The sequence below is a fragment of the Cavia porcellus genome, unplaced genomic scaffold, assembly GCF_034190915.1.
Source record: "Cavia porcellus strain 051 isolate PalLab524CR breed Dunkin Hartley unplaced genomic scaffold, mCavPor4.1 scaffold_18, whole genome shotgun sequence".
Taxonomy (NCBI): domain Eukaryota; kingdom Metazoa; phylum Chordata; class Mammalia; order Rodentia; family Caviidae; genus Cavia; species Cavia porcellus.
The window spans coordinates 37,074,349-37,102,118 of record NW_026947501.1 but is presented as its reverse complement, the minus strand read 5'-3'; the positions used below and the strand labels follow the sequence as shown (position 1 = coordinate 37,102,118).

Sequence of the window (27,770 nt, the reverse complement as noted above, 5' to 3'; positions counted from 1 at the left end):
TTCCCTCGTTTTTTCTCTGTAGTACTTCCTGTGCAGTTGGGGTTTTGTTCTTGAAATCTTTGCCTACACCTGTCCTCAAGAATCCTACCTATTTTATCTTCCACCGTATTTAGTATTTCTGTTTTAATAATCAGATCTTTGATCCATTTTGATTTTGGTTGAGTGCATCGTGATATACAGAAGTCTAGTTTTATTCTTAAGCATGTAGAAAGCCAGTTTTTCCAGCACCATTCATTAAACAGGCTACCTTTCCCTCAGTGAGTATGCTTGAGTCCTTTGTCAAAGATAAGGTTGCTGATGTGTTTGGGGTTGTTTCTGCATCTTTTAATCTGTTCATTGATCCTTGGGTCTGTTTTTCTTTTTGTGGGGGTGGGGAGGGATCGAGGATTGAACTCGTGACCTTGTGCTTGCCAGGCAGGAGCTTGTGCAGTTGTGCTAAATCCCTAGCCCCTGAGTCTGGCTTCTTTTCCCCACCAGTACCATGCTGTTTTTTTCACAGTAGTTTTGTAGTAAAATTTCAAGTCAGGGATGTGATGGTCCCTGTCTTACCTTTGTTGCCTACAATTGTTTTTGGTCTTCTAGGACTCTTTTGGTTCCAAATGTATTTTAGAAATTTTTTCTCCAGTTCTGTAAGGTCTGATAATGGTATTTTGATTGAGACTGCATTAAATCTGTATAACAATTTTGGAAATATGGCCATTTTCACTTCATGCTTCCTACCCAAGAGTGAGATAACCTTTCATTTTCTGGTATCTGCTTCAATCTCCTTTATTGGAGTACTATAGTTTTCAGTGTGGAGATTGTGTACTTCCTTTGTTAATCTATTCCTAAGTATTTCATTTTTCTGGGTGCTATCATGAAGGGTGTGGTTCCCTTAATTTCTCTCTCAGTGGATTTGTTGCTTGTGCACAGGGATGCTGTTGATTTGTGAGTACTGACTTTGTATCTAGCTATACAATTAAATTTTGTTATTAAATCCACAAGTCTTTTGGTGTAGTTTTTGGGATCTTCTGTGTACAGTAGCATGTCATCTGTAAATGATGATAATTTAGCTTCTTCCTTCCCTATTTTTATTCTTTTTATTTCATTTTCTTATTTAATTGCTTTGTCTAATGTTCCCAGAATTATATTGAGTAGGAATGGACATAGGATAGTGGACATCCTTGTCTTGTTCATGATTTTGGAGTGAAAACTTTCAGTTTTGGACCATTTTAAATAATGTTGGCTGCTGGTTTGTCATAGACAACTTTTATCAGGTTGAGATAAAGACCATTTATTCCAATTTTCTGTAGGAATTTTATCATGAATGGGTGTTGGACTTGATCAAATGCTTTTTCTGCATCTATTGAGAGGATCATGTGGTTTTTGTCCTTGGTTCTGCTAACATGGTGTATTACATTTATTGATTTGCATATGTTGAACCATCTCTGAATCCCTGGGATGAATCCTAATTGATCCTGGTGTATAATCCTGGTGACTTGCAGCGCATTTGTTTGTCAGCATCTCATTGAGGATTTTTGCATGTATGTTCATTAGAGAGATTTGCCTGTAGTTATCTTTTTTGGTTGAGTTTGGTTTTGGTATCAAAAGTATTTGGTAATACTTGCTTTCAGAAAAGACATTAGGAGTATTGCTTCCCTTTCAATTTCATTAAAGAGTTTGGAGAGTAATGACATTAGATCTTATTTAAAATTTTTTGTAGAACTCAGCAGTGAATCCATTAGCAGCTGGGCTTTTATTTGTTGGTAAGTTTTTAGTTACACCTTTTATTTCAATGGCTGATATTGGGTATTGGCATTATCATTTGATTGTAGATACTGTTTAATTTCTCATTTAATTTCACCTGTGACCCATTTGTTGTTCAGTAGGGTGTTAATTTCCATGTGTTTATGGAGTTTTTGTGGTTTCTTTTGCTATTGATTTCTGGTTTCATTGCATTATGGTCAGATACTATGCATGGGATAGTTTCAATTCCTTTGCATGTTCTACGAGCTGGTACATAAGAGTCTGTTCTGGAGGGTGTCTCATGTGCTGCTGAGAAGCATGTTTATTCTGATGTTATTGGGTGGGACACTTAGTAGTTAGATATCTACTAAGTCCATTCGTTCATACGTTTGGTTCAGTTCTGATACTTCTTTGTTGATTTTTGGATCTAGTTGATTTATTTGTTTGTTTTTGCTTTTGTTTTCTTGAGACAGAGTCTCGTTAAGTAGTTCAAACTGGTCTTGGACTACATAGCCTAGCAGGTTCATAGATTGATCTTAAACTTACAGTGATCCTCCTGCCTCAGTGTCCCAAGTTCTGAGATTACAGGTGAGACATATTTACTTGGGGCAGTGGGGGTATTAAGGCCCTCCATTATAATTGTATTAGTGCTATTTGATTTTTCATGTCCATTAATGTTTGTTTTATAGTTGTACACTTGTATTTGGTGCAGATATATTTAAGATTATTATCTCTTCATTTGGAGTTTCCCTTAACAAGTATGTAGAGATCTTCTCTGTCTCTTTTGATCAGACCTGACTTAAAGTTCACATTTGTTTGTTCAGCAAATAAAATAGCTACCCTGCTCTTTTTCCAGTTCCTGTCACATGAAGTATTGTTTTATATCCTTTGACTTTTAGGCTGTGAATTTCTTTTTGAGGTAAATGTGTTTCTTGTGCAGCATATTTTTGGATCTTGCTTCTTGATTCATTCTGCCAGTCTGTTTCTTTTGATTGGTGGATTGAGACCATTTACACTGATGGTTGTAACTGATATGTATTTACTTATCCTTGTCATTTTATTTTCCAATTGTTGGTTCCCTATCTTTGCCCTCTGTTTGTCTTGCTTGGTGGCTTCTTTCTATTGGTGTTTTTGGGGTTTTAGTCTTCCTTATCTGTTTCTAAAATATCCTTCAGCACATTTTGGAGGGCTGGCTTGATGGTCATGAATTTCTTCAGTTGTTTTTGTCTTGGAAGTATCTTATTTCTCCATTGATTTTCACAGATAGTTTTGAAGGCTATGTCAGTCTGGGTTATTTTCTTTCAGGACTTGAAATACTTTGCTTCAAGCTCTCTGACTTGATGGAATGTGTTGAGAAGTCTGTGATTCTGATGGGTTTTCCTCTGTAGGTGATTTGTTTCTTTTTTCTCTAGCCACTTTTAATATTCTGTTCTTGTACTGAATCTTGTTTTGGAAACTTTATTATTATATGCATTGGCAGAGATTTATTTTGGTCATGGCTAGTTGGAGTTCCATATGCTTCACTTATCTGCATCTCTAATTCTTTTTCCCTGCTTGGGAAGTTTTCTGTCATTACTTCTGTGAGTAGGTTTTTAATGTCATTTGTGCCAACTCCTGCTTTTTCATGGACTCTGGTCAATCTTACATTGTTTTTCTTTGTATTGTCTTGCAGCTGTTGGATTGATTTTTCACTGTCTCTTGTTATTTTTATGACATCTTTTCTTTTTGTGATCCCTGACTGTGAACCTGCATTCTAAGACTAATATTGTGTTTTAATTTTCATTCAGTTGGTTTTGTAAACTTTCAATGAAAATTTAAATTTCCCAAATATTGCTGAATCTGTTTCATACATTCCATTTCTTTCTTATGTAGATATTTGTGATTTCCACCATTTTTCTATGCTCATCTATTTTTCTTGTCTTATTCTTTTTCCTTCTTTCTTTTTTTTTTTTTTTTTTTTGGTATAGGGAATTGAACTCAAGACCTTGTGCTTTCAAGGCAGGTGTTGTGCTGCTAAGCTACGTTTTCAGCTCTTTTTAAAAAATTATGTATACTTTAGATTTGCTGAGAAAGTCCATCATTATAGTTGTCATCTCTTTTTTTTCAGCTGGGACATTATTTCTTTTCTGATTTCCTCTGTAGCCTCACACGTTATTATTTTTTTAATTTTTAGTTTTGAACAGAATAAAACCAAATGTGACAAAATAAAATACAGTCAGTCAAACAAAAAGATGGACATAGTTCATGGTGTAAAAACAAAATACAAGGTGATCAACAATGGATACCATAATGCCTCTTGCTATCTTCAAAAGAATTGCCCATATCATCAGGTATAACAAAATTGAACAAAACAGTACAGAACAAAATCAATAAAAATGAAACATTTGAGACATTACAGGACTTCAAAAGAAGATAATAGTCAAACCAGAATGGATATCATAGTGAATCTTATTGTCTTCAAAATAGTTGCCTATACCCTCAGACTTGATACAATCAAACAAAACAGAATAGAATAAAATCAGTCAAAACAAGACAGTGAAAGCAATACAGGGCTTCAAATCAAGTTAATAGGAAATCAAAATGGTTACCATAATATATCCTGCTATCTTTGGACTAGCTGTCCAGGCCATCAAATCTAATACAAGTAGACAAACTGGAACAGAACAAAACCAGACTAAACAGAACAATGAAAACAATATAGATTTCAAATCATGACAGAATATTAACAATGGCCACTGCTTTCCCTTTTTAGACAATTCCTCCCCTTTCACTTTCACAGGGTGCATTGTACATTTTGCATCCTACTAACTCCTTTAGTTTTTAGATTAGGGAGGCAGCCCACTATTCACCTAAGTGATTCTGAACCTTTTCCCCCCTGAGCATAATCTCATATTGTACCCATTTACCTACAAGAGCCTCAGGATTTTCTTTCTTTACAGCTGAGTAGGTTTCCATTGTATAAAAGTATTATGGCTTTCTAGCCAATCTGCAACTAATGGGCAAGCTGCCCCCACTTTTATCTGGTTCCCTGTCACACAGAGCATTATTTTCTCATCTTTGACTTTCAGTCAATAAACCCTCTTTTGGGTTAATTGTATTTCTTATATACAGCATATTGATAGACCCTATCTCCTGATCCACTTGGCCTGTGTTTCTTTTTATTGGTGAATCGAGGCCATCCATATTAGTGATTATAGCCAATCTTCACCACCATGTTATTTTTCTGCCATTGGTTGTGTACTTTTCCCCTCCATTCCACTGTCTGCCCCATTTAGTGAGCCCCCTCTGCCACTGCTCCTGAAACCATGGTTTCCTCTGTCTCTCTAGAATGTCCTTCAGTATTTTTTGTAGGGTTGGTTTGGTGGTCATGAACTCCCCCCTCTTTGTGATGGAAGTATTTTGTTTCTCCATTAATTTTGAGACAAAGTTTTTCAGGATACATCAATCTGGATTGGAGGTTATTTTCTTTCAGGTCTTGGAAAACTTCATTCACTCCAAGCTCTTCTTGATTTGATGGTTTGTGTTGAGAAGTCTGCCATGATTCTGATGGCTTTTCCTTTGTAGGTGATCTGTTTCTTTTTTCTGACAGCTTTTAATATTCTGTTCTTGTGTTGAATTTCTGGATTCTTGATTATTATATGTCTGGGTATAGATCTATTTTGGTTATAGCTGGCTGGAGTTCTATATGCCTCTTATATCTGAATATCATTTCCTTTTTCTATGCTTGGGAAGTTTTCTTTAATTATTTCTGTAAATAGCCTTTGTATTTCATTTGTGTTTACCCCTGCTTCTCCACTCACATTTTTTTTTCCTTAAGTTATAGATCATCCTGTCATCTTCTGGCCTTTGTATTGTTACTTCGTGGTTCCTTGTTTGTTTTTTTTTTAAATTTTATTTGAAGAAACACTAAACAAAACATAAAATAGGTAGAAATAATACATATGTTCAGAGAAAAAAAGCAGTAAGAAATCACTTGTTGATGTTTACATATTGTCATTTTACAAATAGTTGTTCAAGATACAAAAATGGAACATGTAAAGTGGGAATTCTAACAGTGAGACTGCAAACAGTTTTGTTCAGCTGTCCAACAAAAAGTTAGTAACATGGTTGTCAATGCTATACACTTAAACATACATGCAGTTATCCATATCTTCATTTATAGATTAAACAAACTAAAGCAGATTAAAATCATTCTGAAGAAAGAATAATAGTATTGCTGGATTTTACATCATGACACTTCGTGATCAGCACTGGGTACTGTAGTGTCTTTTTTTAAAATTTAATTTAATTTAAGAAAGACTAAACAAAACAGAATATGAGTAGAAATAATACAAAATTTCAAAGAAAAAACTAGTAAGAAATCACTAGTTGATGATTACAGATTGCCTTCTTACAAACAGTTATTCAAGATACTAAAGTGGAGCATAAAAAGTGGGGATTCAAACTGAGATTGCAACCAGTTCTGTTCAACTATCCGACAAAAACTTAGAAATATGGTTATCAATCCTATACACTTAAACATACATGCAGTTATCCATCTCTTCAATTATGTTGAGATTGAATAAACCCAAGCAGGCTAATATCACTCTCAACAAAGAATAATACTCTTGCTGGGTTTCACGTTATGACACTCCAGGATCAGCACTGGGTATTTTAGTGTCTCTTTTTCTTCAAGCTATCTGTTCATTTCATCATGTGTCACACGATCAGTTTTCATAAATTGTTTATAGATTCTACACATGCATGAGTCTTAAAATGTATTTCTATCTTTTTATATTAGAGGGAGAAACAAAACAAAGCAAGACAAAACAAAACATATTCCTATAAACACATTAAATGAAAAAAACACATAAGACCATTGTACAAAGAGTTCTACCATGGTTCCTGTGTTGTCTCTTGTTATCTCCAATAGAATTGGCTATATCATCAGACAATATAATTGAATATATCAGTACATAGCAGTATTAATAAAAACACAACTTTGTATATAGTATAGAACTTCAAAAACTGGCAGTTATCAAACCAGAATGTGTAGCGTAGAGTCTTGTCATCTTCAATATAGTTGCCTATACTCTCAGACTTGATACTATCAATCATATCAGTTTTGAATAAAATCTTCTCTGCCTCATTTCTGTTATGCTCTTTTCTTTTGTCATCAGTTGTCTGCTTATCTTCTTCATTCTGTTTTCTGCTCCATTCATTGAGGCCTCTCTGCCACTGTTCCTGGAATCCTAATACTTTTCTCTCTCTTTAGAATGCCCTGCAGTATTCTCTGCAGAGTCAGATTGGTGATTGCAAATTTCCCAAGTTCCTCTTTGTCTTGGAAGCATCTTGTTTCTCCATTAATTTCTAGAGACAGTTTAGCAGGGTATATCAATCTGGGATGGAGATTATTTTCTTTCAGGGTTTGGAATATTTCACTCTAGGCTCTTCTTGACTTGATGGTTTGTGTCGAGAAGTCTGCCATTATTCTGATGGGCCTTCCTTTATAGGTTATCTGTTTCTTGTTCCTAACAGCTTTTAACATTCTGTTCTTATATTGAATTTCTGGGATCTTGATTATTATATGCCTGTGTGTAGCTCTGTTTTAGTTGTAGGTGGCTGGAGTTCTGTATGCCTCATACATCTGAATATCATTTCCTTGTCCTATGTTTGGGAAGTTTTCTTTAATTATTTCTGTGAATAGCGTTTGTAGTTCCTTGGTTTGTATGCCTACTTTTTCATTCACATTCTTTATTTTCAAGTTATAGATCCTCTTCTGGTCTTCATGCCTTTGTATTGTTACTGCTTGTTTCCTCATTTTTTAAAAAAAGTTTTTATTTTCATAATCCCACATTTCAAAATTGTCCTCCAGTTTGGATAATCTATCCACAGTTTCTTTCAAGCAGATTTTCCATCTTTCCATAGAGTTTTTAATTTCCTGGTAATCTCTTTGAAACTGCTTCATGTATTCTATATTTTCTTTATATTCTTCATCAAATGGTTCTCTCCTTTGTTTGAGTTCCTCTCTTCTTCCATCTGTGTCTGCTTGAGGGGTGCTTAGCATCTCTTTTGTTAAAGATATCTCTTTATGTCCACTGGTGCCATGTCTGATAATTGCATGTTTGCTGTTCTCATTCTCTGTTATATTTACCTGTCCTGGGTCAATGTTCTCAGGGTTGGGAGCTGGGGACTTTTTGTTGTTGCTTTCTCTTCCCATTTTTTTTGTTTCTTCCAGGAAACCACAGTTTCTTTCTTTGTTGGTTACAATTCTTCTGAAGCACGTTGGCTAGGTGACCCTTCTTTCTGCAGTGTGCTAGTGAGTTGCAAACAGGGGCAGCGTATGCTGGCTCCTCCTCTCCAGATCAATCAAACTGCTGAGGCTTGCACTGTATTACTGTGCGCTGCCTCCTCTCTGGGTCAGTCAAACTTCTGAGCCCTTCACTGTATTAGTGTGTGCCACCACCATAGAGAATTGATTTTGGATAACCTATTGGGTCTCAGCCAGGTCACGTGACCCAGGCCTAGCTCACTCCACCAATCCCATTGTCAGGGAACAACTGACTGAAGTCACTGCTGTCCCTTGTACTTGCCAGTCCTGCCCAGTCCCAGAAGGCCATCTGCTAGAGCCCCCTTTTCTGTGGAATAGCTCTACTCCCGTCACTCACCACAGTTCGATGTAGGCACCCTGCCAACTCAGCTCTCTGTTTGGCTCACTGACCCCTGAATTCAGTGTAACTGTGCCTCCAGTGAGTTGAAGCAGCGGGACCTTGGATGGCTCAGCACACCATGGCGGGACCTCGGCAAGTCACAGCGGGACCTTGGATGGTCAACAAGTCACCCGTTGTGGCGGGAACACTGAACCTTTAGCTGTTCCAATAATAGCACCAGGACTATATGTTTGGTTGGGTCTTCTCAACTTAATTTCTTCTTGGGATAATAATCTTCTTCTTGGGATGAGAGAATTCATCTCCCTCTGTTTGGGGCTCCCCATTCTGTATTATGTTGAATTCTAAGTTTACTATTGCAGGGAGCTTCTGTAGCCAGTTCACCTATCCACCATTTTTGCTCCTCCAAGTTCCTTGTTATTTTTAAGAGAGCTTTCCATTTGTGATCCCAAGCTGCAAACCTGCATTCAAGGTTTGATAGTCTATCTTTAGTTTCTTTCAAGCAGTTTTGCCAGATTTCAATGGAGTTTTTAGTTTCCTGGTAATCTCTTTGAATCTGTTTCATGTATTCTAAATATTCTTCATTGAATATTTCTCTCATTTTTCTATGCTTCTCTATTTTTTCATTTGTGTCTTCTTTAGAGGTGCTTAGCAATTCTTTTATTACATTTCTCATATCTTCTTTTACCTTTAATAGTATTCCTGTTCTAAGTTCTTTTAGAGTTGCTTATTTCAGTTTCTGTTGCTTCAGAAACTGCAGGTGTACAACTCCTGATTTCTTCTGTCTTTACATCGCCTGGGCCAGTACTGATTAGGTTGGAGGCTACAGACTGCCTTTTGCTTCTTCCTTTTGTCATGTTGCTGATTTCTTCTGAACAAGTGAGTAGCGGGTTCCCTGGCACTTCCTGTATTGGTTATAATTACTCTGAAGTCTGTTAGCTAGGGATTTCTGCTGTTAGGTGCTTTCCCCAGTCTGTTGGTGGCTACTGGAGTGTAACCAGGGGTGGGGCAGGTTGGCCCCTCCCTTCTGACTGGATATCCACAGGGAGTCTTCACTATGTTAGTGTGTGCCAGGTGGGTGGGGTTGGTTAGGGATAGCTTTAGGGAAACCTTGGCAGTGGCTATTGGATTGCGTAGAGGGGTAGAACTCAGTCTGAGCAATTTCCACCAGTCTGTTCTGAGCTAGGAGTGGCTGAATGAAGCCAGCTGCAATTCTGTCTCCAGGCTTATCCTGCCCAACTCCAAAATGGTGCCTAGCCAATCTTCCACTCCCATGGGAGGACTGAGTTCCCCACACTCACTGCCAGCCAGTGCAGTTCTCTGGTCTGCTGTTCCCCTCTGCCACCATGTCTCCATGCCAAGGCCTTCAGGTTTGCTAGCCACAAGTTTCACTGTGCCCATGCATCTCTGGGTTCCAACAGCACTTCTGGCATGGTGGTTCTGGCTCCAGTGAAAGTGCTGCCAGCTACTGCCTTCTTCTGTTTAAGTTTTTCTTTTTCTTTTTTTTATTCTCTCAGTGGGCTTCAGTTCTCACGTCAGTTTCTTCCTGGGTTGAGGGGATCCATTTCTTTCCTCCTCGTCTTCTCCAGAATGCTATAGTCCAGCATTTGGACTGTTTCTCTCAGAGAGACTATTTACTCTTCTGCTTACTGTTCTGCCATCTTCCCAGACCCCTATTTTTAAAATTTATGCTGGTATCATCCCAAAGAATTAAGATGCATGGCATCTGATTTCTTCTATCTCTTTGTCCCCGGATTTGTCCTGGGTGTTCTGAAGGCCTGGGGTTGTATTTTTTTGCACCTTGTAATTTTCTATTTTTAGATTTTATTTTGTTTTCTGTGTTGATGCTTGCAAGTGTTTTTTTTTTTTTTTAATAGCAGATAGCTTTATGCAGATAGTTGTCACTAGTATCAAGGTTTCCCTAGGGGATGTCTGTTTCTCAGCAATATCTTCTAGGTGTAGGTGGTTCTTGGTCTTTGTGTCTGTCCCAAGATCCTACCTTACTAATTTATTAAGGATGAGATGTTGCTTGATGATATGTGGATGATATTTGGCTTAGCACCCAGTCCTTGGTACTAGACTATGGTGATGGTTAAGATCCTAGACGATCACAATGTTGTCATACAAGGGAGAACAATTGATTACAACAGGTCTGACATCGTGGCTAAAGTAGTTCAGTTAGCAATAACAAAAGCATTAAGCAGAGCCTAAAAACCGATGAGCAATGGTAACCATTAATTTGGTACTTTTGACCATAGGGGCAAGATCTACAGTTATATAGCAAAATCCAACATTATTCAGGAACTTGTATGCAAAGAGGTTTTTCTAGTAGAATGATTTTTCCCTGTGGTGGGTAAATTTAAGGCAGATAAGGGACAAAACAGAGATAAATGAAAAGAATATAGTAGAAGCAAGATGAGGACAAAGCATTGTCACCCACTCTGTGAGAAATGTAGAAGGGAGCAGAAGAAAGATAGTAAAGGAGAAAGAAAAAGATTATTGAAGCAGATCAGAAGGAGTAGAGAAAATGTTCACTTACATGAAAATACCATAAAATCAAGAAATAGTTGAGGAAATAGAGAAAGAAGATGAATGGATCAGCACAAGAATAAAGGTAGAGACCTACACAACCTGAAAAAACAACCCTGTTTCTCTGTCTCTCTCCCAGCTGCTGTGGGGCCCAGAGACAGACAGCCCGAGGCTGCTCCTGGTGTGTACAGCTGCCTCTTCTCTGTCAGTTCAGTCTTCTCTGTTCCTTTCACTGGCATGTCTTTGTTTTCTTGCACCACCTGTTATAGGGCAGGATGGGGTGGGGTGCTGTGGGCTGTCGTTACCTCTGCCATCGATGCAGAGAGAGCTGGTCCCACTTTGATCTCCTCTGCCACAGGTAGAGTACCAGCCTCCCATTTGTTGCTGTCCCTCGGCACAAGGTTGCTTAAATTCTCTCAAACCATTGGCAGCAGGGCAGGAGGGCTTATGTTTTCCCACTTTTTCATTCAGCCCATGGCTGCTTCCATCTCTTCTCCCATGGGTGTCCCTCTCACTGGTCACAGGGTAGAAAGTCTCATGGTCCCTAACCTTGTCGATAGGATTCCAGTTAGGGCACTGGGGCCTGCTGGAGAGGAAGCAGTGCCTGAAATTTGCTTCCAGGCTGCTGTGTCTTCTGTGTGGAGCAAGGCAAAAGAGGCAAGGGGCCTTGTATTCCAGATCTGTCCTGTTGGGCTTGAGGGGGCCACACTTGTGCAGTCCATTAGTGTCTTGGAGATGTGAGAGTACGGTGAGTGTTGCTCCGTGTGCAGGCGACAGTGCCACCTGCCGCCCTGTGGGCTGAGCTGCTGTTTTGGAAAGTCCTATGTCTATGTTTTCTTTGATCTACAAGTCTCTTATTTCAGATTGATTTTGGTGCCAGGATGTATGCCTGCCCTGTCCTCTTATCACCTGTGTTCTTAGTTGATTTTCTCTGAGTAGTTCCAACATGGCTCTGCCTCTGTTCAACTGTGTTGAATCTTCAGGAAAATACTTTTACTTACTTAATTCCCATAAGAGGTCCATGAAGTATATTTTCTTTATTCCTATTTAACATTTGAAGAAACTGAAGATCAGAGAGGCTGAGTAATTTGACAGAAGTCACACAGTTATGAAGAGGTAAAATGGGAACTTCAATAGATATTTGATTCAAGGAAAGCCCATGCTTTTATCTAGTATGTGTTGCTGTTTCTAGGGAAGAGCGTTCTGCTGAAAAGTTAAATGTCGCTAAAGGTGATACTTTTAATTTTCAAGGCTAGATTTTCCCACTAAGAATCAGAAAACCTGAACATTTTAACCAGGACAATGGCTGATTAAATGAAAACATTTTTTAGCTTTCACATAAGTCGTTAAATCTTTCTCAGAGGAGAGTGGTGCCCTGAGGGTCATGCACCTTTGTGCTGAATATTCACCTAAGCCAGGGCTGGCCCATTGCATAGAGGTCAGTGGAACTGGATTGAGGGACTCATTTTCTTTTCTGAAGCTGTGGAGATGAAATCCCACTAAGAGCATCATGAGAATGTTTTTTCTTATTGGTAGAAAATTATCTCCTTTTTCTGTTTTAAAGGTAAATCTTTAAAATGCAGTGTTATTTGGGAGTATAACTGAATTTGAGATTAGGTCTGTCTTATCACATAGGTGGTTTGCAATTACTTTTCCTTGTTACTTAGGTTGCCTTTTCACTCCATTAATTCTTTCTTTGCCATACAAAAGTTTTTCAATTTGGTGCAGTTCTACTTGCTTATTTTTGCTTCTGTTGCTTATACTTTTGTATCATGCCCAAGAAATCAATGCAAAGGTCATAAAACTTTTCCCCTCTGTTTCTACCTGGAGTTTCATAGTTAAATCCTTAATCCACCCTCAGTTGATTTTTGCAATATGGTTTAAGATAAGGGTCTAATGTATTCTGCAACAAAACAGCAAAAGACCAAGTAACCCAATTTAAAAAAACATGAACGACTTGAATAGACATTTCTCCAAGGAAGACCTACAAATGACCAAAAGGTATAGGGAAAGACATGTGCATCACTAATAATCACTGAAATAAAAATAAAAAACCACAATGGGATGTCATCTCATATCTGTCAGGATGCTCATTAATCAAAAATACCAAGAGTTGGCAAGAAGGTAGAGAAAAGGGAATGTTTGTACACAGCTTTTGGGAGTGCAAAATAGTGCAGTTACCACGGCAAATGGTACAGAGAGTTTTCAGAACATGACTCAGCAAGCCCACCCCTGGGAACACATATTAAAGAGCTGAAATCAGGATCTTGTGGTGATATCTGCACTCTTATATTAATAGCAACATGATTCAAAATAGCCAAGAGGTAGAAATAATCTAAAAGTCCATCAATGTGTAAAAAAAATTTGGTGCACACATACAATGGAATATTATTCAGCTTTAAAAAATCCTTTCCTATGCTAAGACATGGGTAAATGTGGAGGACTTTAATGAAGGAAATGAGCCAGTCACAGAAGTATAAATATTGTCTGATTCTTCTCACATGACTTATCTAAAGCTGACCATACAAGCAGAGTAGAATGGTGGCTGTCAGGGGTGGGGGAGAGAGGGAAATGGGAAGTTGTTCACAGAGGACAGAAAGTTTCAGTTGCATGTGCTGAACGGGTTTGAGAATGCTCTGCAGAACACTGTGCTTATCATTAACAGTGCTATATTGTACGCTTTAAAATTTTAAACCAGTAGACTAGGCTTAGCTGTAAAACAGCATTTCCCAGCTGAAGCTAAAAAGTTTTTATAGAATGGTAGATTCTTTCAATTACTTATTGCTTTACTGATAGTTGGTTGATTATTCTGTAATGGAAAAGCACATTTGAGCCTAGAAATGGCACAAATCCTGAGGTTTTCCAGATACACTTCTAGGAGAGGTATCTCGGGCCTAATAAATTAAGCCTTATGAGATGCAAACCGTTACAATCCTGATGTTTCCTTCTTGAGTTGTTTTGCCTTCTGTTTTTTGTAACTGTTCATTTCAACTCTAAACAAACACAAAGGTCATATCCTTAGGAAACCATTTGAACACAAATGGTTTTAGTGAGACCTCCAAAGCTTTGAGATAACTCAATGACAGAGCATTAGAATTTCAGAAACAAAATGATTCTACACTGCAAACTTCTGTTAAAAAAATCTCACCTCAAAATTTACTTTTTCAAAAGCTTCTAGGGCCTCTACATGGTTATTGTCTTCTGTTTCTAGACACTCAGTCAAATCTCGGCACCACATAATTTGAGAAATGGTCAGGATAACCTGAAAACAAAAACAAAAACAAAAACCATGGTCTTTAAGTACATGATGCATCTCACCAAGGAAAGTGAAGAAGTGAAATTTCACGCATTCTTTACTTGAGAAGGGTGACCAGCAATCACCCAATCTGTCCTCGGTTTCCCTTGATAGTCAGCGATGGCAGCTTTGCACAGGCGACGCAGGGACGTGAACATAGCTTCCTCCACTTTACCAAGCCAGTCTTCCACATTGCCTCGGGCCTTCAGGCCTTTGCCCAAGCTGACCTAGAGGAGGCAGTCAGAGTCGTGATCAAAATGGCGGCTGTGAGACTCATAAGCTGTACATCTATGTTTTTGTGACAGAAGCCTGTGATCTGTAAAGGCAGATGCCTGACCACAGATACTGGAACCTTCTAAAGATATTCTATAGCTATTCCATTAAAGCTGAGCCTACCCCACTAACTTTAATTTACTTTACTTCTTCTTGGGACCAACTGTTTGGAAGAGGAGTCTATAAATGCTAAATGAATTTCATAAGTTACTTTTATGTTTGCATTTGCTGCCATCTGATTTTTACCCCAAACTCATTCCCGTAAACCTCTTCTCATTAAACATGAGCGTGTCCTCCCTTGTCCCAACTGAAAAGGCTGACGGACACTTTTCAGTATTTTTCTTTATTTCTTATACTCCAAAGACTTGACTGCCCTGCTTGTTTTGGTCTTTTTCATCTATTCTTTAGCTTTAAAGTTTAAATTTCATGTTTTCTTGAGGCTTGATCTTTCCTCTTTGCCTTCTGCAAAAGAATCAATTCAGGACAGAAATATGCTCAAGGTTCCCACTAACCCCATAGTTACACTGCTGGGCTGTAACTGGACCTGTTCCTTAGGGTTCAGTTCCTCTGCCTGGACCACTCTATCAGCTCAGGATCACACGGCAGATTCTCCTTTTCACCTCCTTTGATTCTGTGTGTGTGTGTGTGTGTGTGTGTGTGTGTGTGTGTGTCCTCTGTGTAGTCACTTGGCTCCCCCCAGTCTATCAATTCACTCGCTCTCTGTGTCTTCCCTGTGCAGGGCCCTGGAGAAGACACTACCAGTAACTGTCACTTACATGGATTTCCAAGGTTCTGCTCTAATTGACATAAAGTAACCGCCAAAAACCCTCATCAGCCCATGAGGCTCGCACATGACTAGCCTCACTACAGAGGAGATTGAATCCAGGTGGCAGAGGCACTCTTAGCCAGCCTGCTAGGGTGCCTCTTGTGCATGCTTGGGTAAGACATGGTTCCAGTTTCCTCTGCTCTGTTTCCAAGAGCAGAGCATGCATCTGCCACTGTATTTACTGTAATGATTTTAATTGTCTGATGATTTCTCCACCAGCTTTTGAGCTTTTTCAGGGCAAGCGTTTTATCTTGGTGTTCCTTGAAACTGCTGAACTAGCAGAATGCCTGGCATGCTCACAGGGAGGATAACTAGTCTTTACCCAATACTGGGAGAGTGACGCAGTTTATCTGTGAGGAATTATAAACAACACCACCTTACCCTTTCTCCCTCTGGTGACAGCATGGCCAGAATATCATTGGTATAAACCTTTTCTGGCTCTGTGTCAATGCCAGGAATTTTCCCTTCAGTAGGAGGCATGAGAGCAAACTCCAGCTTTGAGATGGAGTCGAAACATTTCCTCAGGTGCGGCTGCACAGCCTGCGGGTTTCGTGTCTGCGCCAGAATCTCCAGAAGTTCATCGTTTGACAGGAAGTAAAATCTGGATTAAAGAGAATCCTTAAAATACAGCTCAGAATGGAGCCTCGGGTAGATATAAAAGATAAATTCCTTAGCCACACCTGCTCTCACCCACTGATTTCTTGGTTTTCCATTTGTACTAGTTCTGTGTTTCTGGGGAGACCATAGTTCTCTAACTAAGTTTGCTGTGAAGATTAGTGATGATCTGTCTCAAACACCTAGAATTAGTAGCTAGTACATAAAAGTTTGCACAAAAAATTATAGACAGTGCTAGCTCCTGCTGTGATATTGCTTTGTTCACATCTATCTTTACTTGGCTCTGAGGTCCTAGAGTGAAGATATATTACATGGGCTCCCTAGAATCATGCCTAGTAACCCACACATGCAGAGTGCTCAATATATTATTTATTGAACAGATAATTTATGGATGAACTGTTGTAGGAACCTGATTTGGTTCTGTAGTGTACACTGGGCGGCTGTCCCAACCCAAAGGCACATGCTATTTCTAGCAGCATGGTCTACTGTGAAAAGTGGTGGAATACAATTCTGTCAACATATCATTTCTAGCTACATGAGGACTATTCAGAAGCAGAAATAAAACACTGTATGTATTTTAATATCAGTACCAGAAAGATGGGTAAGGAAATTCGTGAACTTACATAATAATGTTTTGCTATAGATTGGGCATTGGCAAGTCACAGCCCATAAACTACATCTGCTCCATCACTTATTTTGTAAATAAAGATTTATGGTCACATGGGCATGCAAATATACCATCAGTGGCTCTTTTTGGGCTACTGTAGAAGAACTGATTAGCTATGACAGACTTTATAGCTTGCAAAGCCTTACATAGTTACTCTAGGGCCTTTTATTAAAAAAAATGGTTGATTTCTGCACTACATAACTGAAAATGTTCTTCAAATTGTCATTTTCATAAAAAATGGTTGATTTCTGCACTACATAACTGAAAATGTTCTTCAAATTGTCATTTTCATGTAATATGTATTCTGTGTTATATTTAGTCTCTCTAATGGAGTTTGATTTATCATCCTAACCTATTCTCATAGCTTACTCTATAGGCCAGAGCAACTAATGATTATGGTTCAATTCAAAGGTTTTCACTTTTTTCCCAGTGACTAACGGTCCTTTTTCACTACTGCCTTCCAATCTCTCTCAGATTCCCAAGGATCAAGTGTACACCCCAGTATTTGGTAAATGACTGGCTTGCTGGTTGTCTGTTTAGCAAAACAGCTGCAGCAGAAGGACCAAGGATGACATTTCTCAGACTCTCCTTGCAGCAAGGCTTCAGATTGGATTCTTCCCTGAAATGTTTTTACATGAGACTGCAGAGGTGCAAGGGGAGCAGATGCCATACTCCTCCCACTCAGCATGGGTGGACCAAAGAAGGTGTGGCTTTGCAATGGGAGATCATGTGTCCTTTGGATTATGCACCCCTGCTTTGTTGCACAGAGCTGAGACTAGGTTGTAATTTCCAGGAGACCTATCTATACTTCTGGGTTTCCTCAGAGTGGCCCTCAGTTCTCTCCTTCTACTGCTGTTTCTAGAGATGGAACCCTAACTCTAACCCTAACCCTAACCCTAATATAAACAAGTGCTAGAATCAATCTATGGCCATCTCCAGAAGCTTAACAGAAGCTAATTCTCTGTATAAAACTTTAATTCTAAATACCCAGACTGGCTCTTTATTTCTGACCAAACTCTGCTAAGATAATGCAACTAGATGTAAAAATGCTCCTGTTTCCTTCTCAAGTTCTAGAATCAGATTGTTGGTTATGCATAAATCCCAAAATTAGCTACTGGATCTCCTGAGACCCATTCAAGAGAGGGGTGAAGATTCTAGGGACCTCAGTGACTTGAGGAAACAAAGATGTTGGAGCTGGAGAGGCTGGAGAGCTGGAGATAGAAGATTTTTATGAGGTGGGTAGACGAGTTAACGGTTCTCTCTGCTCCCACGAGGAACAGTGAACATTATTCTCTTCAGACCTAAGTATCTCAAAGAGCTTATTACGTATCCCTACCAGGCAACCTAAAGAAAACCACTGAGGTAACACAAGTCTCTCCAACTTCTTGCGTACATGCTTGTGGATCCAGGCACACTCATCTTACAGGAGCCATATGTTTCAGAATGAAAATGAGCACGTGTTACACATGTGTACCACCTTCCCAAAATGGATGTAATCATTATGTCCTGCAAATGTGTACTAATAAAAATAAAGTTGTAAGTGGTAAATAGCCACAATATAGGAAGGATGCTCGGATGCAGCCTACTCTGTTGTATTTTTGTTTTGAGATGTACACTCCCTAATCAAGGTATTGGCTGCCTTTTTACCATCATAGAACTTCCTTGTTTCCCTCCCTAATTGTCTGATGTTTTGAGATTATAATCACAACCTCAATTAATTAAGTGTAAATTACTATGATATATCTTCGGTTGCTTTATAAACTTACCTTGGAAAGATAACTCTTTTTGATTCTAAATACGCTTCAAGACATTTCTGAATTTGGTCAAGTAATGCATTATTGTTTTGAAAAGTCTCCAGAAGCCCTGTTTATATGAAAATAGGATTCATAAAACTATTAAAATAGAGAATATAATTTCAAGTAAAAATAAGATATAATAGTAAATTAATATTTTAGAAGCTTTTAGCTGGGTATGGTGGTGCACGTCTATAATGCCAGAACTGGGGACATTGAGGCAGAAGGATCACTGTGAGTTCAAGGCCAGCCTGGGCTACACAGTGAGTTCAACACCATTCTGAATTATGGAGCAAAACTTGTCTCAAAAACCAAAAACAACCAAAAATATTTAGTTTTACTGGAAGAAAGACTGGGTTAATAAAATTGGAGGTATTTGGCTAAGAATTTTAACTATTATTTTTAATGATAACATTAATTTTAATATTTACCATGTCTGAAGAATTATATTTAACTCAGAATATTCTTATCCGGCATCCTCCCCTTCTAGGGGGCCAGGAGTACACAAACAAAAACTGAGCATTTGCTGTTTCCTTGGCCCTTGAAACAAAGCCAGTCTCTGTGTCCTCCTGCCTCATCGTCATTTTCTTATACGCATCATTTTTGTGTCTTTGCCATCTTTAATTGTCAAAATTATGGCAATGGGAGACCACTTCTCTATTCCTGGAATTATAGCTCTTTAAGGAACAAAACTCGTGATTTGTTCACCTCTGTAGTTTCTGTGCTTATCACAGTGGCTGCTTCCTCACTCGCCCAAGCCTCAGATGCAGTCTTCACTGGGACCTCCAGGGCTCTTTGTAATCAGCAGCCCCATCCAGTGCCCATCGCCCACCCAAGCACTCCCAACGTGTGGCCACGCTTCCTACACTGTCCCCTTGCGCACTGCACTCCAGCCTGCCCTGACTTCCGCGCATGCAAAGTGTGTTCCGACCCCGGGAGCTCTGACTTTTCCTCTCTCTGACCTTCACAGTTCTTCCTTACATCCACACACATTTTCCACTTCTTCTTTCCTGCAGGTTTCTTTCCCAGGATGGCTCAACTGAATATAAATATGTCTTTTAGTCTAAGTTGTGACATTGGAAATATCGCTGAAACCCTGTGGCAACATTCTCAGGTGTAAGAACATCAAAAAGAGGCAGAATCTTGTGTTTCAAAGAGAACAAACCAGCTTGAGTGATAACATTATATTCAATCCTCATTGCTTAGCGAGGGAGGGTATCAAGTGTAAATATTTCCAGTCCTCAGTGCTGACTAGGATAGAGAGCCTGTCCTGGTCCTTGTCACAGTCTGAGAAGTTTATATTTGTAATTTCGTGGGAAAGTTATGGAATTCTAGCAAGTTAATGTCAATATACCACTTCTGTGCAACCTACAGTGAGAATAAGGACACTAACACATATTTATAGTTATGGGGAGCTGAGGGGTCCTAAGTCCAGCTTAGACAGTGGTTCATGGAACAAAGGCCACGAAACAGGGCCCAACCTGGATTTTATTGATTTGTGAATAAGGGAGTGGTTTAAGGATGTGGCTGTGAGAATGGTGGGAAATACATGAGTATTGTAAGCTGGACCAGCTAGGAGATCTGAAAGCATCTTGGCAATACACAGAGAGGGTATGAAGAAAGATCAATCTCCATAACACAACTAAGGTAGCATCTAACGTTTTAGGAACAACGTGTCAGCTCTGATGTATAAACTGTGGGAAGTCATAGCCTCTTATTCTTGAGGCTGATCCCAGGTGACAGCCCTGGAGCGATAGCTCTTCATCCCACCCTGCTCAACCATGTTTCTGGGAGTCACGGGGCGAGGAAACAGTGACTGTCACCCAGCTTCACAGATTATGCATCGGCATTTCAGCCAGTCCTATTTATGTTGCTTCAAGTGAAGGGGAAAGGAAATGGAGATAAGACCGGGTTTAGCCAGAATGAAGATAACTGCTCTTTATTCAAGGGGAGCCGCCCAAGTGGTCTTCTAAGGACCAGAAGAATCAAGGACTAAACGCACCACTTGTTATTACATTCTTAAGAGTGACAGACACTTTAGGTGATTTTGTCCATTGCAAGTTTGTTTCCTACCTGGTTGAGTAGCAGCTCGGAGGGCATTAGGCAGTCTGTTCACCTTCCTCATAATTTCTTTCCATGATTTATCCACCTGAAGAAACATCTTGGCCTCCGCAGGCAACTGCCTCTGAATATCCGGAGCATTAAAAATACTTTCTAGGTAAAGCCAGTTTCTCTGGCAGGTCAGCCATTCTTCCTAGGAAAAAAAAACCATGGAAACTATCTATTTTTAACAGCCAAATTGAAGACATATGGTTTTCTTTAAAATCATCACACAGGGAACCTCTCTTTTTTTCCCACAGGGAATTGTTTTAGGGCTCCTCCTGGGTCCTGGGTCCCAGGGGAAGCCTCACTTCAGCCTGATTTCATGTGGCTCTCCACTGAGTGCAGTTATTAATAAATCTGCTATTTGGGAACCCAAGAAATATGATTAAAATGCCCAGAGGAGACAATCTCAGAGTCGGTAGGAAGCTTTCATAAAAGAATCTGAAGGGTTGGGGAAGTGGCCAGTATTGGTATTTCCAAATATATATATATATATATAATATATGCTTATCGTGATAAAGTTGTTTTTCTTTTGTGTCAATTAAGCTACAGTCTCCTCTCACTTTTTAATAAAAAAAAAATAGTGCAGGATTGGGAGGGGAGTAAAACCTGTCCACTGCGGAACAAGTGGTAAATATAGAAGACGAGAGGGTGAAGAAATCATGCATTGCCTCTTCTATTAGAGACAATGACTGTGACTAAGAGAGGGGAGACTGAAGTCCACAGGTCTCTTTCCTACCACTGAAGGTGTCTCCTGAGAGTCCAGGTGTGGGAAGAAGATTCCAGAGAGAAGGGTTCTCACTTCTCATGCTGGGTTTGGGAGTTATCAGGTCTCGCACTTTTTAAACAACTAATCCCCTGGAGGGTCCTCATTGTTCAGCAGAGGCTTCTTGGAATAAGTGTTGTGTACATTGGTCTTCAGGCCCTCCCTTAATTACAGGGCGTGGCCACCAGCTGAGAGGTAGGACAGGGGTCAGCTGTGCAGTGTTCATGGAAGAGGGGGCACTTCAGGGAAAGCTGTCTTTGAATCGAGGTTGGAACAATTGATCATTCCCCACTTACTGACGCTATTGTTTTGCAGAGCACGCAGAAGCCTAAGGATAATTAGATCGAGATAAATACCCGACTGCTAAGAGAAAGTTTGGGTGGGAATAAAGAGATCCTGCGTGGGTTCTTCGTCTTGCTGTGAGATAGTGCGAAGCAGAATGAATACAGAGGCGGTGTGTGCCACAAGGAAGGGTTCCACGAACACTTGAAGCACCAGCGAATGTTCTTCCAGTAAATGCAAGGTTGTGTGTAAATGCAGAAGCCTAAGGTGGCCCCACGATGCGAGGCTTATATCCTGTGGCATCCGCTCTTCTTGAGTGTGAGCGCCCCTGTGACTTGCTGCTGGCCACACAGAAGGTGGCACAGGTACCAGGCTGCGCAGGATGGCATTTGTGTTACGTAAGACTGTAACATCTGCCTTGCCAGGAGGCTTCCCTTCCTTTGCCAGCCTGAGGAAGCAGATGGCCACGTTGTGAAATCTATACGCAGAAAAACTGTGGGCAGTGCTCAGGAGCTGAGGACGGCCTCCAGCTGAGAGACGGCAGCAACGGAAGCCTTTCATTCCAGATCTGCGAGGAGCTCATTGCTTGCAACAACCCGCGTGGGCCTGGAAGTGGATCCTTCCTGAGCTGAGTCTCTGATGAGAACCCAAACTGGCTGACATCTGACCTTGTTAGATCTTAGCTGAGGACCCCAGTACTGCTGCGTCTCAACTCCTGACACAAGGAAGAGGGAGATGTGGAATCTATAGTGTTTTAAATGTGCATTGTTTAAGTTTGTGGTATTTTGTTTCACAGTAAAATAGTAACACAAGGGCAATTATAATATAATCAAACTGGGGGCTGGGGATTTAGCTCAGCGGCATAAGTGCCTGCCTTGCAAGCAGGCAGTCGTGAGTTTGATCCCTGGTACTGATAAAAAGGAAAAAAGACAAAAAAAAAAAATATATATATATATATATATATATATATAATCAAACTGTATAATTATGTCAATGGTTAAATCTTATAGTTCTAAACTATCCCATGCTTAAACAATGAGACAAGTATTTCTACCTTTCTTTATCTTTTTTTTTGGGGGGGGGGGTTTGTCTTTTTGAGACAGGGTCTTGCTATGCAGTTTAGGCTGGCCTTGGGCTTACTTTGTAGCCCAGGCTGGTCTCAAATTTACAATGATCTTCCTGCCTCGGCCTCCCAAGGGCTGGGATTACTGGCGTGTGGCACCACGCTCAGCTGAAGCAAATACTTCTAAGGGCTTGTGGATCACCAGTTCTGAGTCCATGAGATGAAATTACCCACCAAAGTCTGATTAAACAGAGCCAGCTGTTTTTGCCACTCATCCACTCGAGTCTTCAGAGGACCCACGTACCGGGACGAGGCAATGGTGGCAATGTTGATGGTGCTGTCGTCAAGCTGGACCTTCAAGGAAAGGAGAAGAAAGCAGGTGGGTTTGTGCGCTCAGTGATGTCCACAGGGTCAGTCCCAAGAGTCTTTTGGAAACCTGGCTTTTGGTGAATAGAGCGGAGCCCCAGCTATTGCTTCTGCCTGTCCATCTCCTGCTTGTTCCCTCTGCTGTCTGGCATCCCCTGGTGCTCTCTCAGCGGTTGTCTGGGTGTTGCACGCTGCCAAATCTCCGCTTCTATTGTAACTATTAATGTTATAAATTTCCATTTGGTTTAACACTGTTCTCCTCTTTCCACTCGCTAATTAGGTAACTGGCACCTTCTTCATACAGTTTAGTCAACCACGCCCTCACGTGGCTGTTTTCTGGCCGTTGATTGAATTATCACTTTCCCTCAGTATCTCAAGGCAGAGGAAACTCAACACATTTGTATCAAGCTCTGAATGGATACAGGCAGCTTCCCACCATCTTCCTCCGTCCTGTCCCCTCTACAAAACAGCGTTTCTTGCAGAACATGCGAGTTTAAAGGCTGTGTCTATTTGTCTGGAAGATTCAGTTGTCTATTTCAATTGTAAAATTTCTTTTTTGGCAGTGGAGATTGAATACAAAACCTTCATATTGAGCTACATCCCCACTTCTTTTCTTTTCTTTTTCTAATTTTGAGACATGGTCTTTCTAAATGGCTGAGCTAGGACTCAAACTGTGATCTCCTGTCTCAGCTTCCCAAAGTTCCGGGATTGCATGTGCCACTATACCTGGCTTCAACTATAAAATTCTTTAAATTTTTTTTTTTACTAATAGGACATGTTTTGAGTATATAATGTAAATCTGCATTATATATGGGGAGTTGGTACTGTGCATAGCCCATTTTAATCCCTTTTTTCATCCCCTTTCCTTCCCTTCTCCCCCCTCCATCCATCTCTTGATCCTCTTCTACTCTGCCATAAAGAAACATAAACTTGAGTTATGTATAAGAAAATGGATGCACCTTGAAACCATCATGTTAAATGAAATAATTCAGACTCAAATTTAAATATTGCATGATTTCTATTATATGAGAATATAAAATAAAGAGTAAAATAAAAGGGAGTTACTAAGGTATAGGGAAATAGATCTTTCTCAAATGGGAAAGGGATCAAGAGATGGAGGGAGGGGAAAGGAAAGGAAGAAAAGAGATGAAAACAGGAATTAAGATGTGTTATGTATATGTACCAACTCCGCACAAGGAATGTGGATGTTATATACTGCAAACACACAAAAATAAATTTAAGATTACAAATAATTATTAGTACATGTTTGCAGTACATGGTGATTATATTTCTTGTGGGGCACTGGTACATGCACATAACACATCTTACTTCTTTTACTTCCTCTTAGCAGAAATCTCATCATTTGACTTCATGTTGACTATTCTTTTTCTTATTTTATCTTATTTTATTTTATTTTTTTGTCTTTTTGAGACAGGGTCTCACTATGCTGGACCAGCTGGCCTGGGCCTCACTTTGTAGCCCACGCTGGTCTCGATCCTTAAAACGATTATCCTGCCTCAGCCTCCCAAGTGCTGGGATTACAGACGTGTACCACCACTCCCAGCTTATCGACTGCTTTTGACTTGGGATTTGTTCTCCATTCACTACCCAGAGTGATATCTGGTCTCGCTCTTCCCACCTACACCTGGAAAAGCCATTTGATTTCCAATTCTGGCCTGGACACACCCTTAGGCTGCAGTGTTGCCTGGGAAGTGAGGGTATGTCATTCAACTTCCTTTGTTAAACAAACGTGCTTTCCAGTTTTAAGTGACTAAGAATATTTTAACACGTTGCTTTTATTTATCTTGTGGTCAATAGAGCATGACCATATAATCTCAACCAATTAAGGTGAATTTAACTTCTTAGTGTGCTAAAATATGAAATGCTTCATTTAAATGCCTTTTATGCTTTTTTAGGTCCTTCAGCTGCCAATTTGGGAGTCCAGCCTGTCTTGGTCAATCTAGGAAGAATTTGCTAATCACTTTGCCCATAACTTGTCTCTGTGTTTTCATAAATCCTTCAACCATGGGATTGCAAGTCTTAAAAATATGTCATTTTTATTGCTTTGCTAAGTATCTCATGGACAAGCACTCATGTCAGTTATTTATATTAATATTTTGCCTTCCAAATAAGATTTTTTTCTTGTTCAGTGTCTATTGCTTTTCACTTCAGCATCTCAGTTACTCACAGAAGACTTAGAAGGTATGTCTGGAAGTTTTGCCATAAATATTCAGCGGCGAAGTCACCTACCTGTATGTCGTCTGTGCCGCCCAAGATAAATATGTCTTTGGAGTCACGAAGAGGCAGAACGACAAATTCAGTTGTTTTCCAAGAATCCTCCACCTTAGAAATAATTCAAGAATTAGGAAATCTAAATTCATGCGTACTTAGGTACTCAGTAAGTGCAAATGGAAATAAGTGAAAACTCAACCCCACTTTCCCCCTTACTGCCTTTAAAAGTTTTAAAATCCTTTTCTTGGTCAGATGACATTGATTTGGTTAATTTTATTTCATTAATCTTAATGCATGTGAGTAAAGTGTGATAACTTAATGTGCATTTCCTGTCATTTCATGCTTTGAGTAAAAGAAAAAAGTTCCTTTCCTGTAGGTTATTGGTGGCTGTGAATGCATTTTTAGGGTAAAGAGTTAGTGTTAAAAGTAGGAAAATCTTATTTATGCATTTGGAAACATTTCATACAATTGTACCTTGCAAAAGTGTATTTTGGTTTAAAAGATCTTTCTTGGTATGTGGTCCTTTAAAAAAGCATGCATATTTCAGACCTTGTTGCATATTTCAGATCAAGTTCTTATTGGGCTATAAGACAGGCAGAAAGAAGAGATATATACAGGCAATGATAATGATAATAGTAATAATAAATGTAAAGAAACAACCACGAGATGACTGCTAATGAGAAGATGCAGGCTGCAATGCTAAAAAACTTGCGTATGAATAATAAAAAATCTGGTAATTTTCATGTTGATCTGAAATCCTTTGAGTCCCTAATGTCTAGAATAAGTACGTATTTTTCAGATTTACCTTTTTAAGAATTATTTCTAAAGCAGCTTCTCCAGAAGCCTGTCCAGATATGTCCTGGATTTCTTGGCCATATTCAAACACATGCAATTCAGAGAGCCTCTCCAAGGTTAATGGAATTTCCGAGTCCACCAAGGAGGCGTCAATGGTCTGTTCAATCGCTGCCCAATGTCTAGGCTTCAAAGTTGGGTTCCTCAAGTCTATGATGACTGGAAGCTGGAAAACAAATACTCTGAGACATCATGCTTTTATCTTAAAGAGAACATAACCCAAGACTTTGTAGATGTATATGTAGAGAGCAGAAAAAAGGACCATGTTTACCTTTAAAACAAAGAATAATTTGGAGAAATTACAAATCAATGACTTTTTTGTAACCTGTTAGAAAACTGAATTTTTTAGAGCAACTGATTCAAAATTTGGGGGAAAACTGGTACTCACAAGTTTCTTCATAGAATGAAACAGGAACTGAGAATTTGCTTACCTGGAAAAGATTCTCTAGGATTACAGATAAGCTTGTAAGAAGTTTCAGTTAAAGTCAAAAAATTACTAAAGATTGTAGGAGAGTATAAGGAAGTAAAGTCCTCAGGGCTACAATACAGGGGTGCTGACAAGGAAGGTTATAAAGAATCCCAGGCGAGCTAGCCTTATGGTGCGACTGGTGGAGGGCAGCCATGGCTGTTATTGGAACTCTAAGCAACCCATTTCTCTGTGTTCCCCGAGGGAACAAAATCTGTGATGTGTAGGGATACTGTCATCTGAAGGAACTGACGATAACTATTGCAGATATTTATGCATAACTGGAAAATGGACCATAGTGAGAAAGAAAAAGAGATTTTCTGAAAATTCACAAGCATCGTTAGAAATGTCAGCACTTCTCCCTGAGTCACTACTAAACAAGTGGGCAGAACATCGGCAAGGGTAGAGATGACCTGATCAATGCCACCTTGGCCTACTTAACATTTACAGAATGACTGCTAGTGAATAATAGAATGACCATTTCTCACAAGTATGTATGCAAGATTCACCAAAGTTGACCATATTCTCAATCACAGAACAAGTCTTAAAAAATTAAAAAGGATAAAAATTATAAAGTATATTTTTGAACTGTAATACAATTTACTTTATTTCAATAAATCAATAATAGAAAGACATCTATCAAATCCCAGAATTTTAATAATAAACAATGCATTTCTAATTTCCAATGTCTCAAAGGATATTAAAATGTATTTTGAAATAAAATTAAAATAAATTAAAATGTGTGGTTCAGCAATGGTTAAGCTGGTTGTAGTATTAAATATATAGAGTAGAAAAGAAGAAAAAATTCAAACCAGGTATCTAGGATTCTATCTTAAGAAATTTTAAAGAAACAAAAATTAAATCTAAAGTACGAAGGACACAATAAAGATTAGAGAAGAAATAAGTGAAATGAAATACAGAAAAACAGGCTAAAAAGTCAATTAATCAAAAGCTGACTATTTGAAAAGATCAAATAGATTAATCAATCTGTAGCAATATAAGCCAAGGAACATAGAGAAAAGACACAAATTACCAATCTATCAGAAATTAAAGAGGGTACATCAGTATTGATTCCACATACTTTTGAAAGACATAAAGGAATACTGGGATCAACTATTTTTCCATAAATTCAATAACTAAGATGAAATGGACTATTTTCATGAAAGACATAACTTGTAAACTCCCCTGAAAAAGAAATAGGTGACCCCTATAATTCAATATGTGTTAAAGAAATTTGATTTTGTAGTTTTATCCTTCCAAAAATAGGAAA

At 39.2% G+C, this 27,770-nt stretch overlaps 1 protein-coding gene across 1 annotated transcript in view; it reads right to left on the bottom strand.

Moving 5' to 3' along the window:
- Dnah6 (dynein axonemal heavy chain 6) overlaps window positions 1-27,770 on the bottom strand; it is a 221,096-nt gene that overhangs the window by 119,470 nt on the left and 73,856 nt on the right. Inside the window, exons 19-26 of the mRNA XM_023564757.2 lie at window positions 25,988-26,200; window positions 25,201-25,293; window positions 22,819-22,938; window positions 20,444-20,624; window positions 18,344-18,440; window positions 15,677-15,896; window positions 14,259-14,423; window positions 14,050-14,163 (exon numbers count right to left, since the gene is read on the bottom strand). Coding sequence (XP_023420525.1) covers window positions 14,050-14,163; window positions 14,259-14,423; window positions 15,677-15,896; window positions 18,344-18,440; window positions 20,444-20,624; window positions 22,819-22,938; window positions 25,201-25,293; window positions 25,988-26,200 — 1,203 coding nt within the window. The remainder of the gene's footprint in view (window positions 1-14,049; window positions 14,164-14,258; window positions 14,424-15,676; window positions 15,897-18,343; window positions 18,441-20,443; window positions 20,625-22,818; window positions 22,939-25,200; window positions 25,294-25,987; window positions 26,201-27,770) is intronic.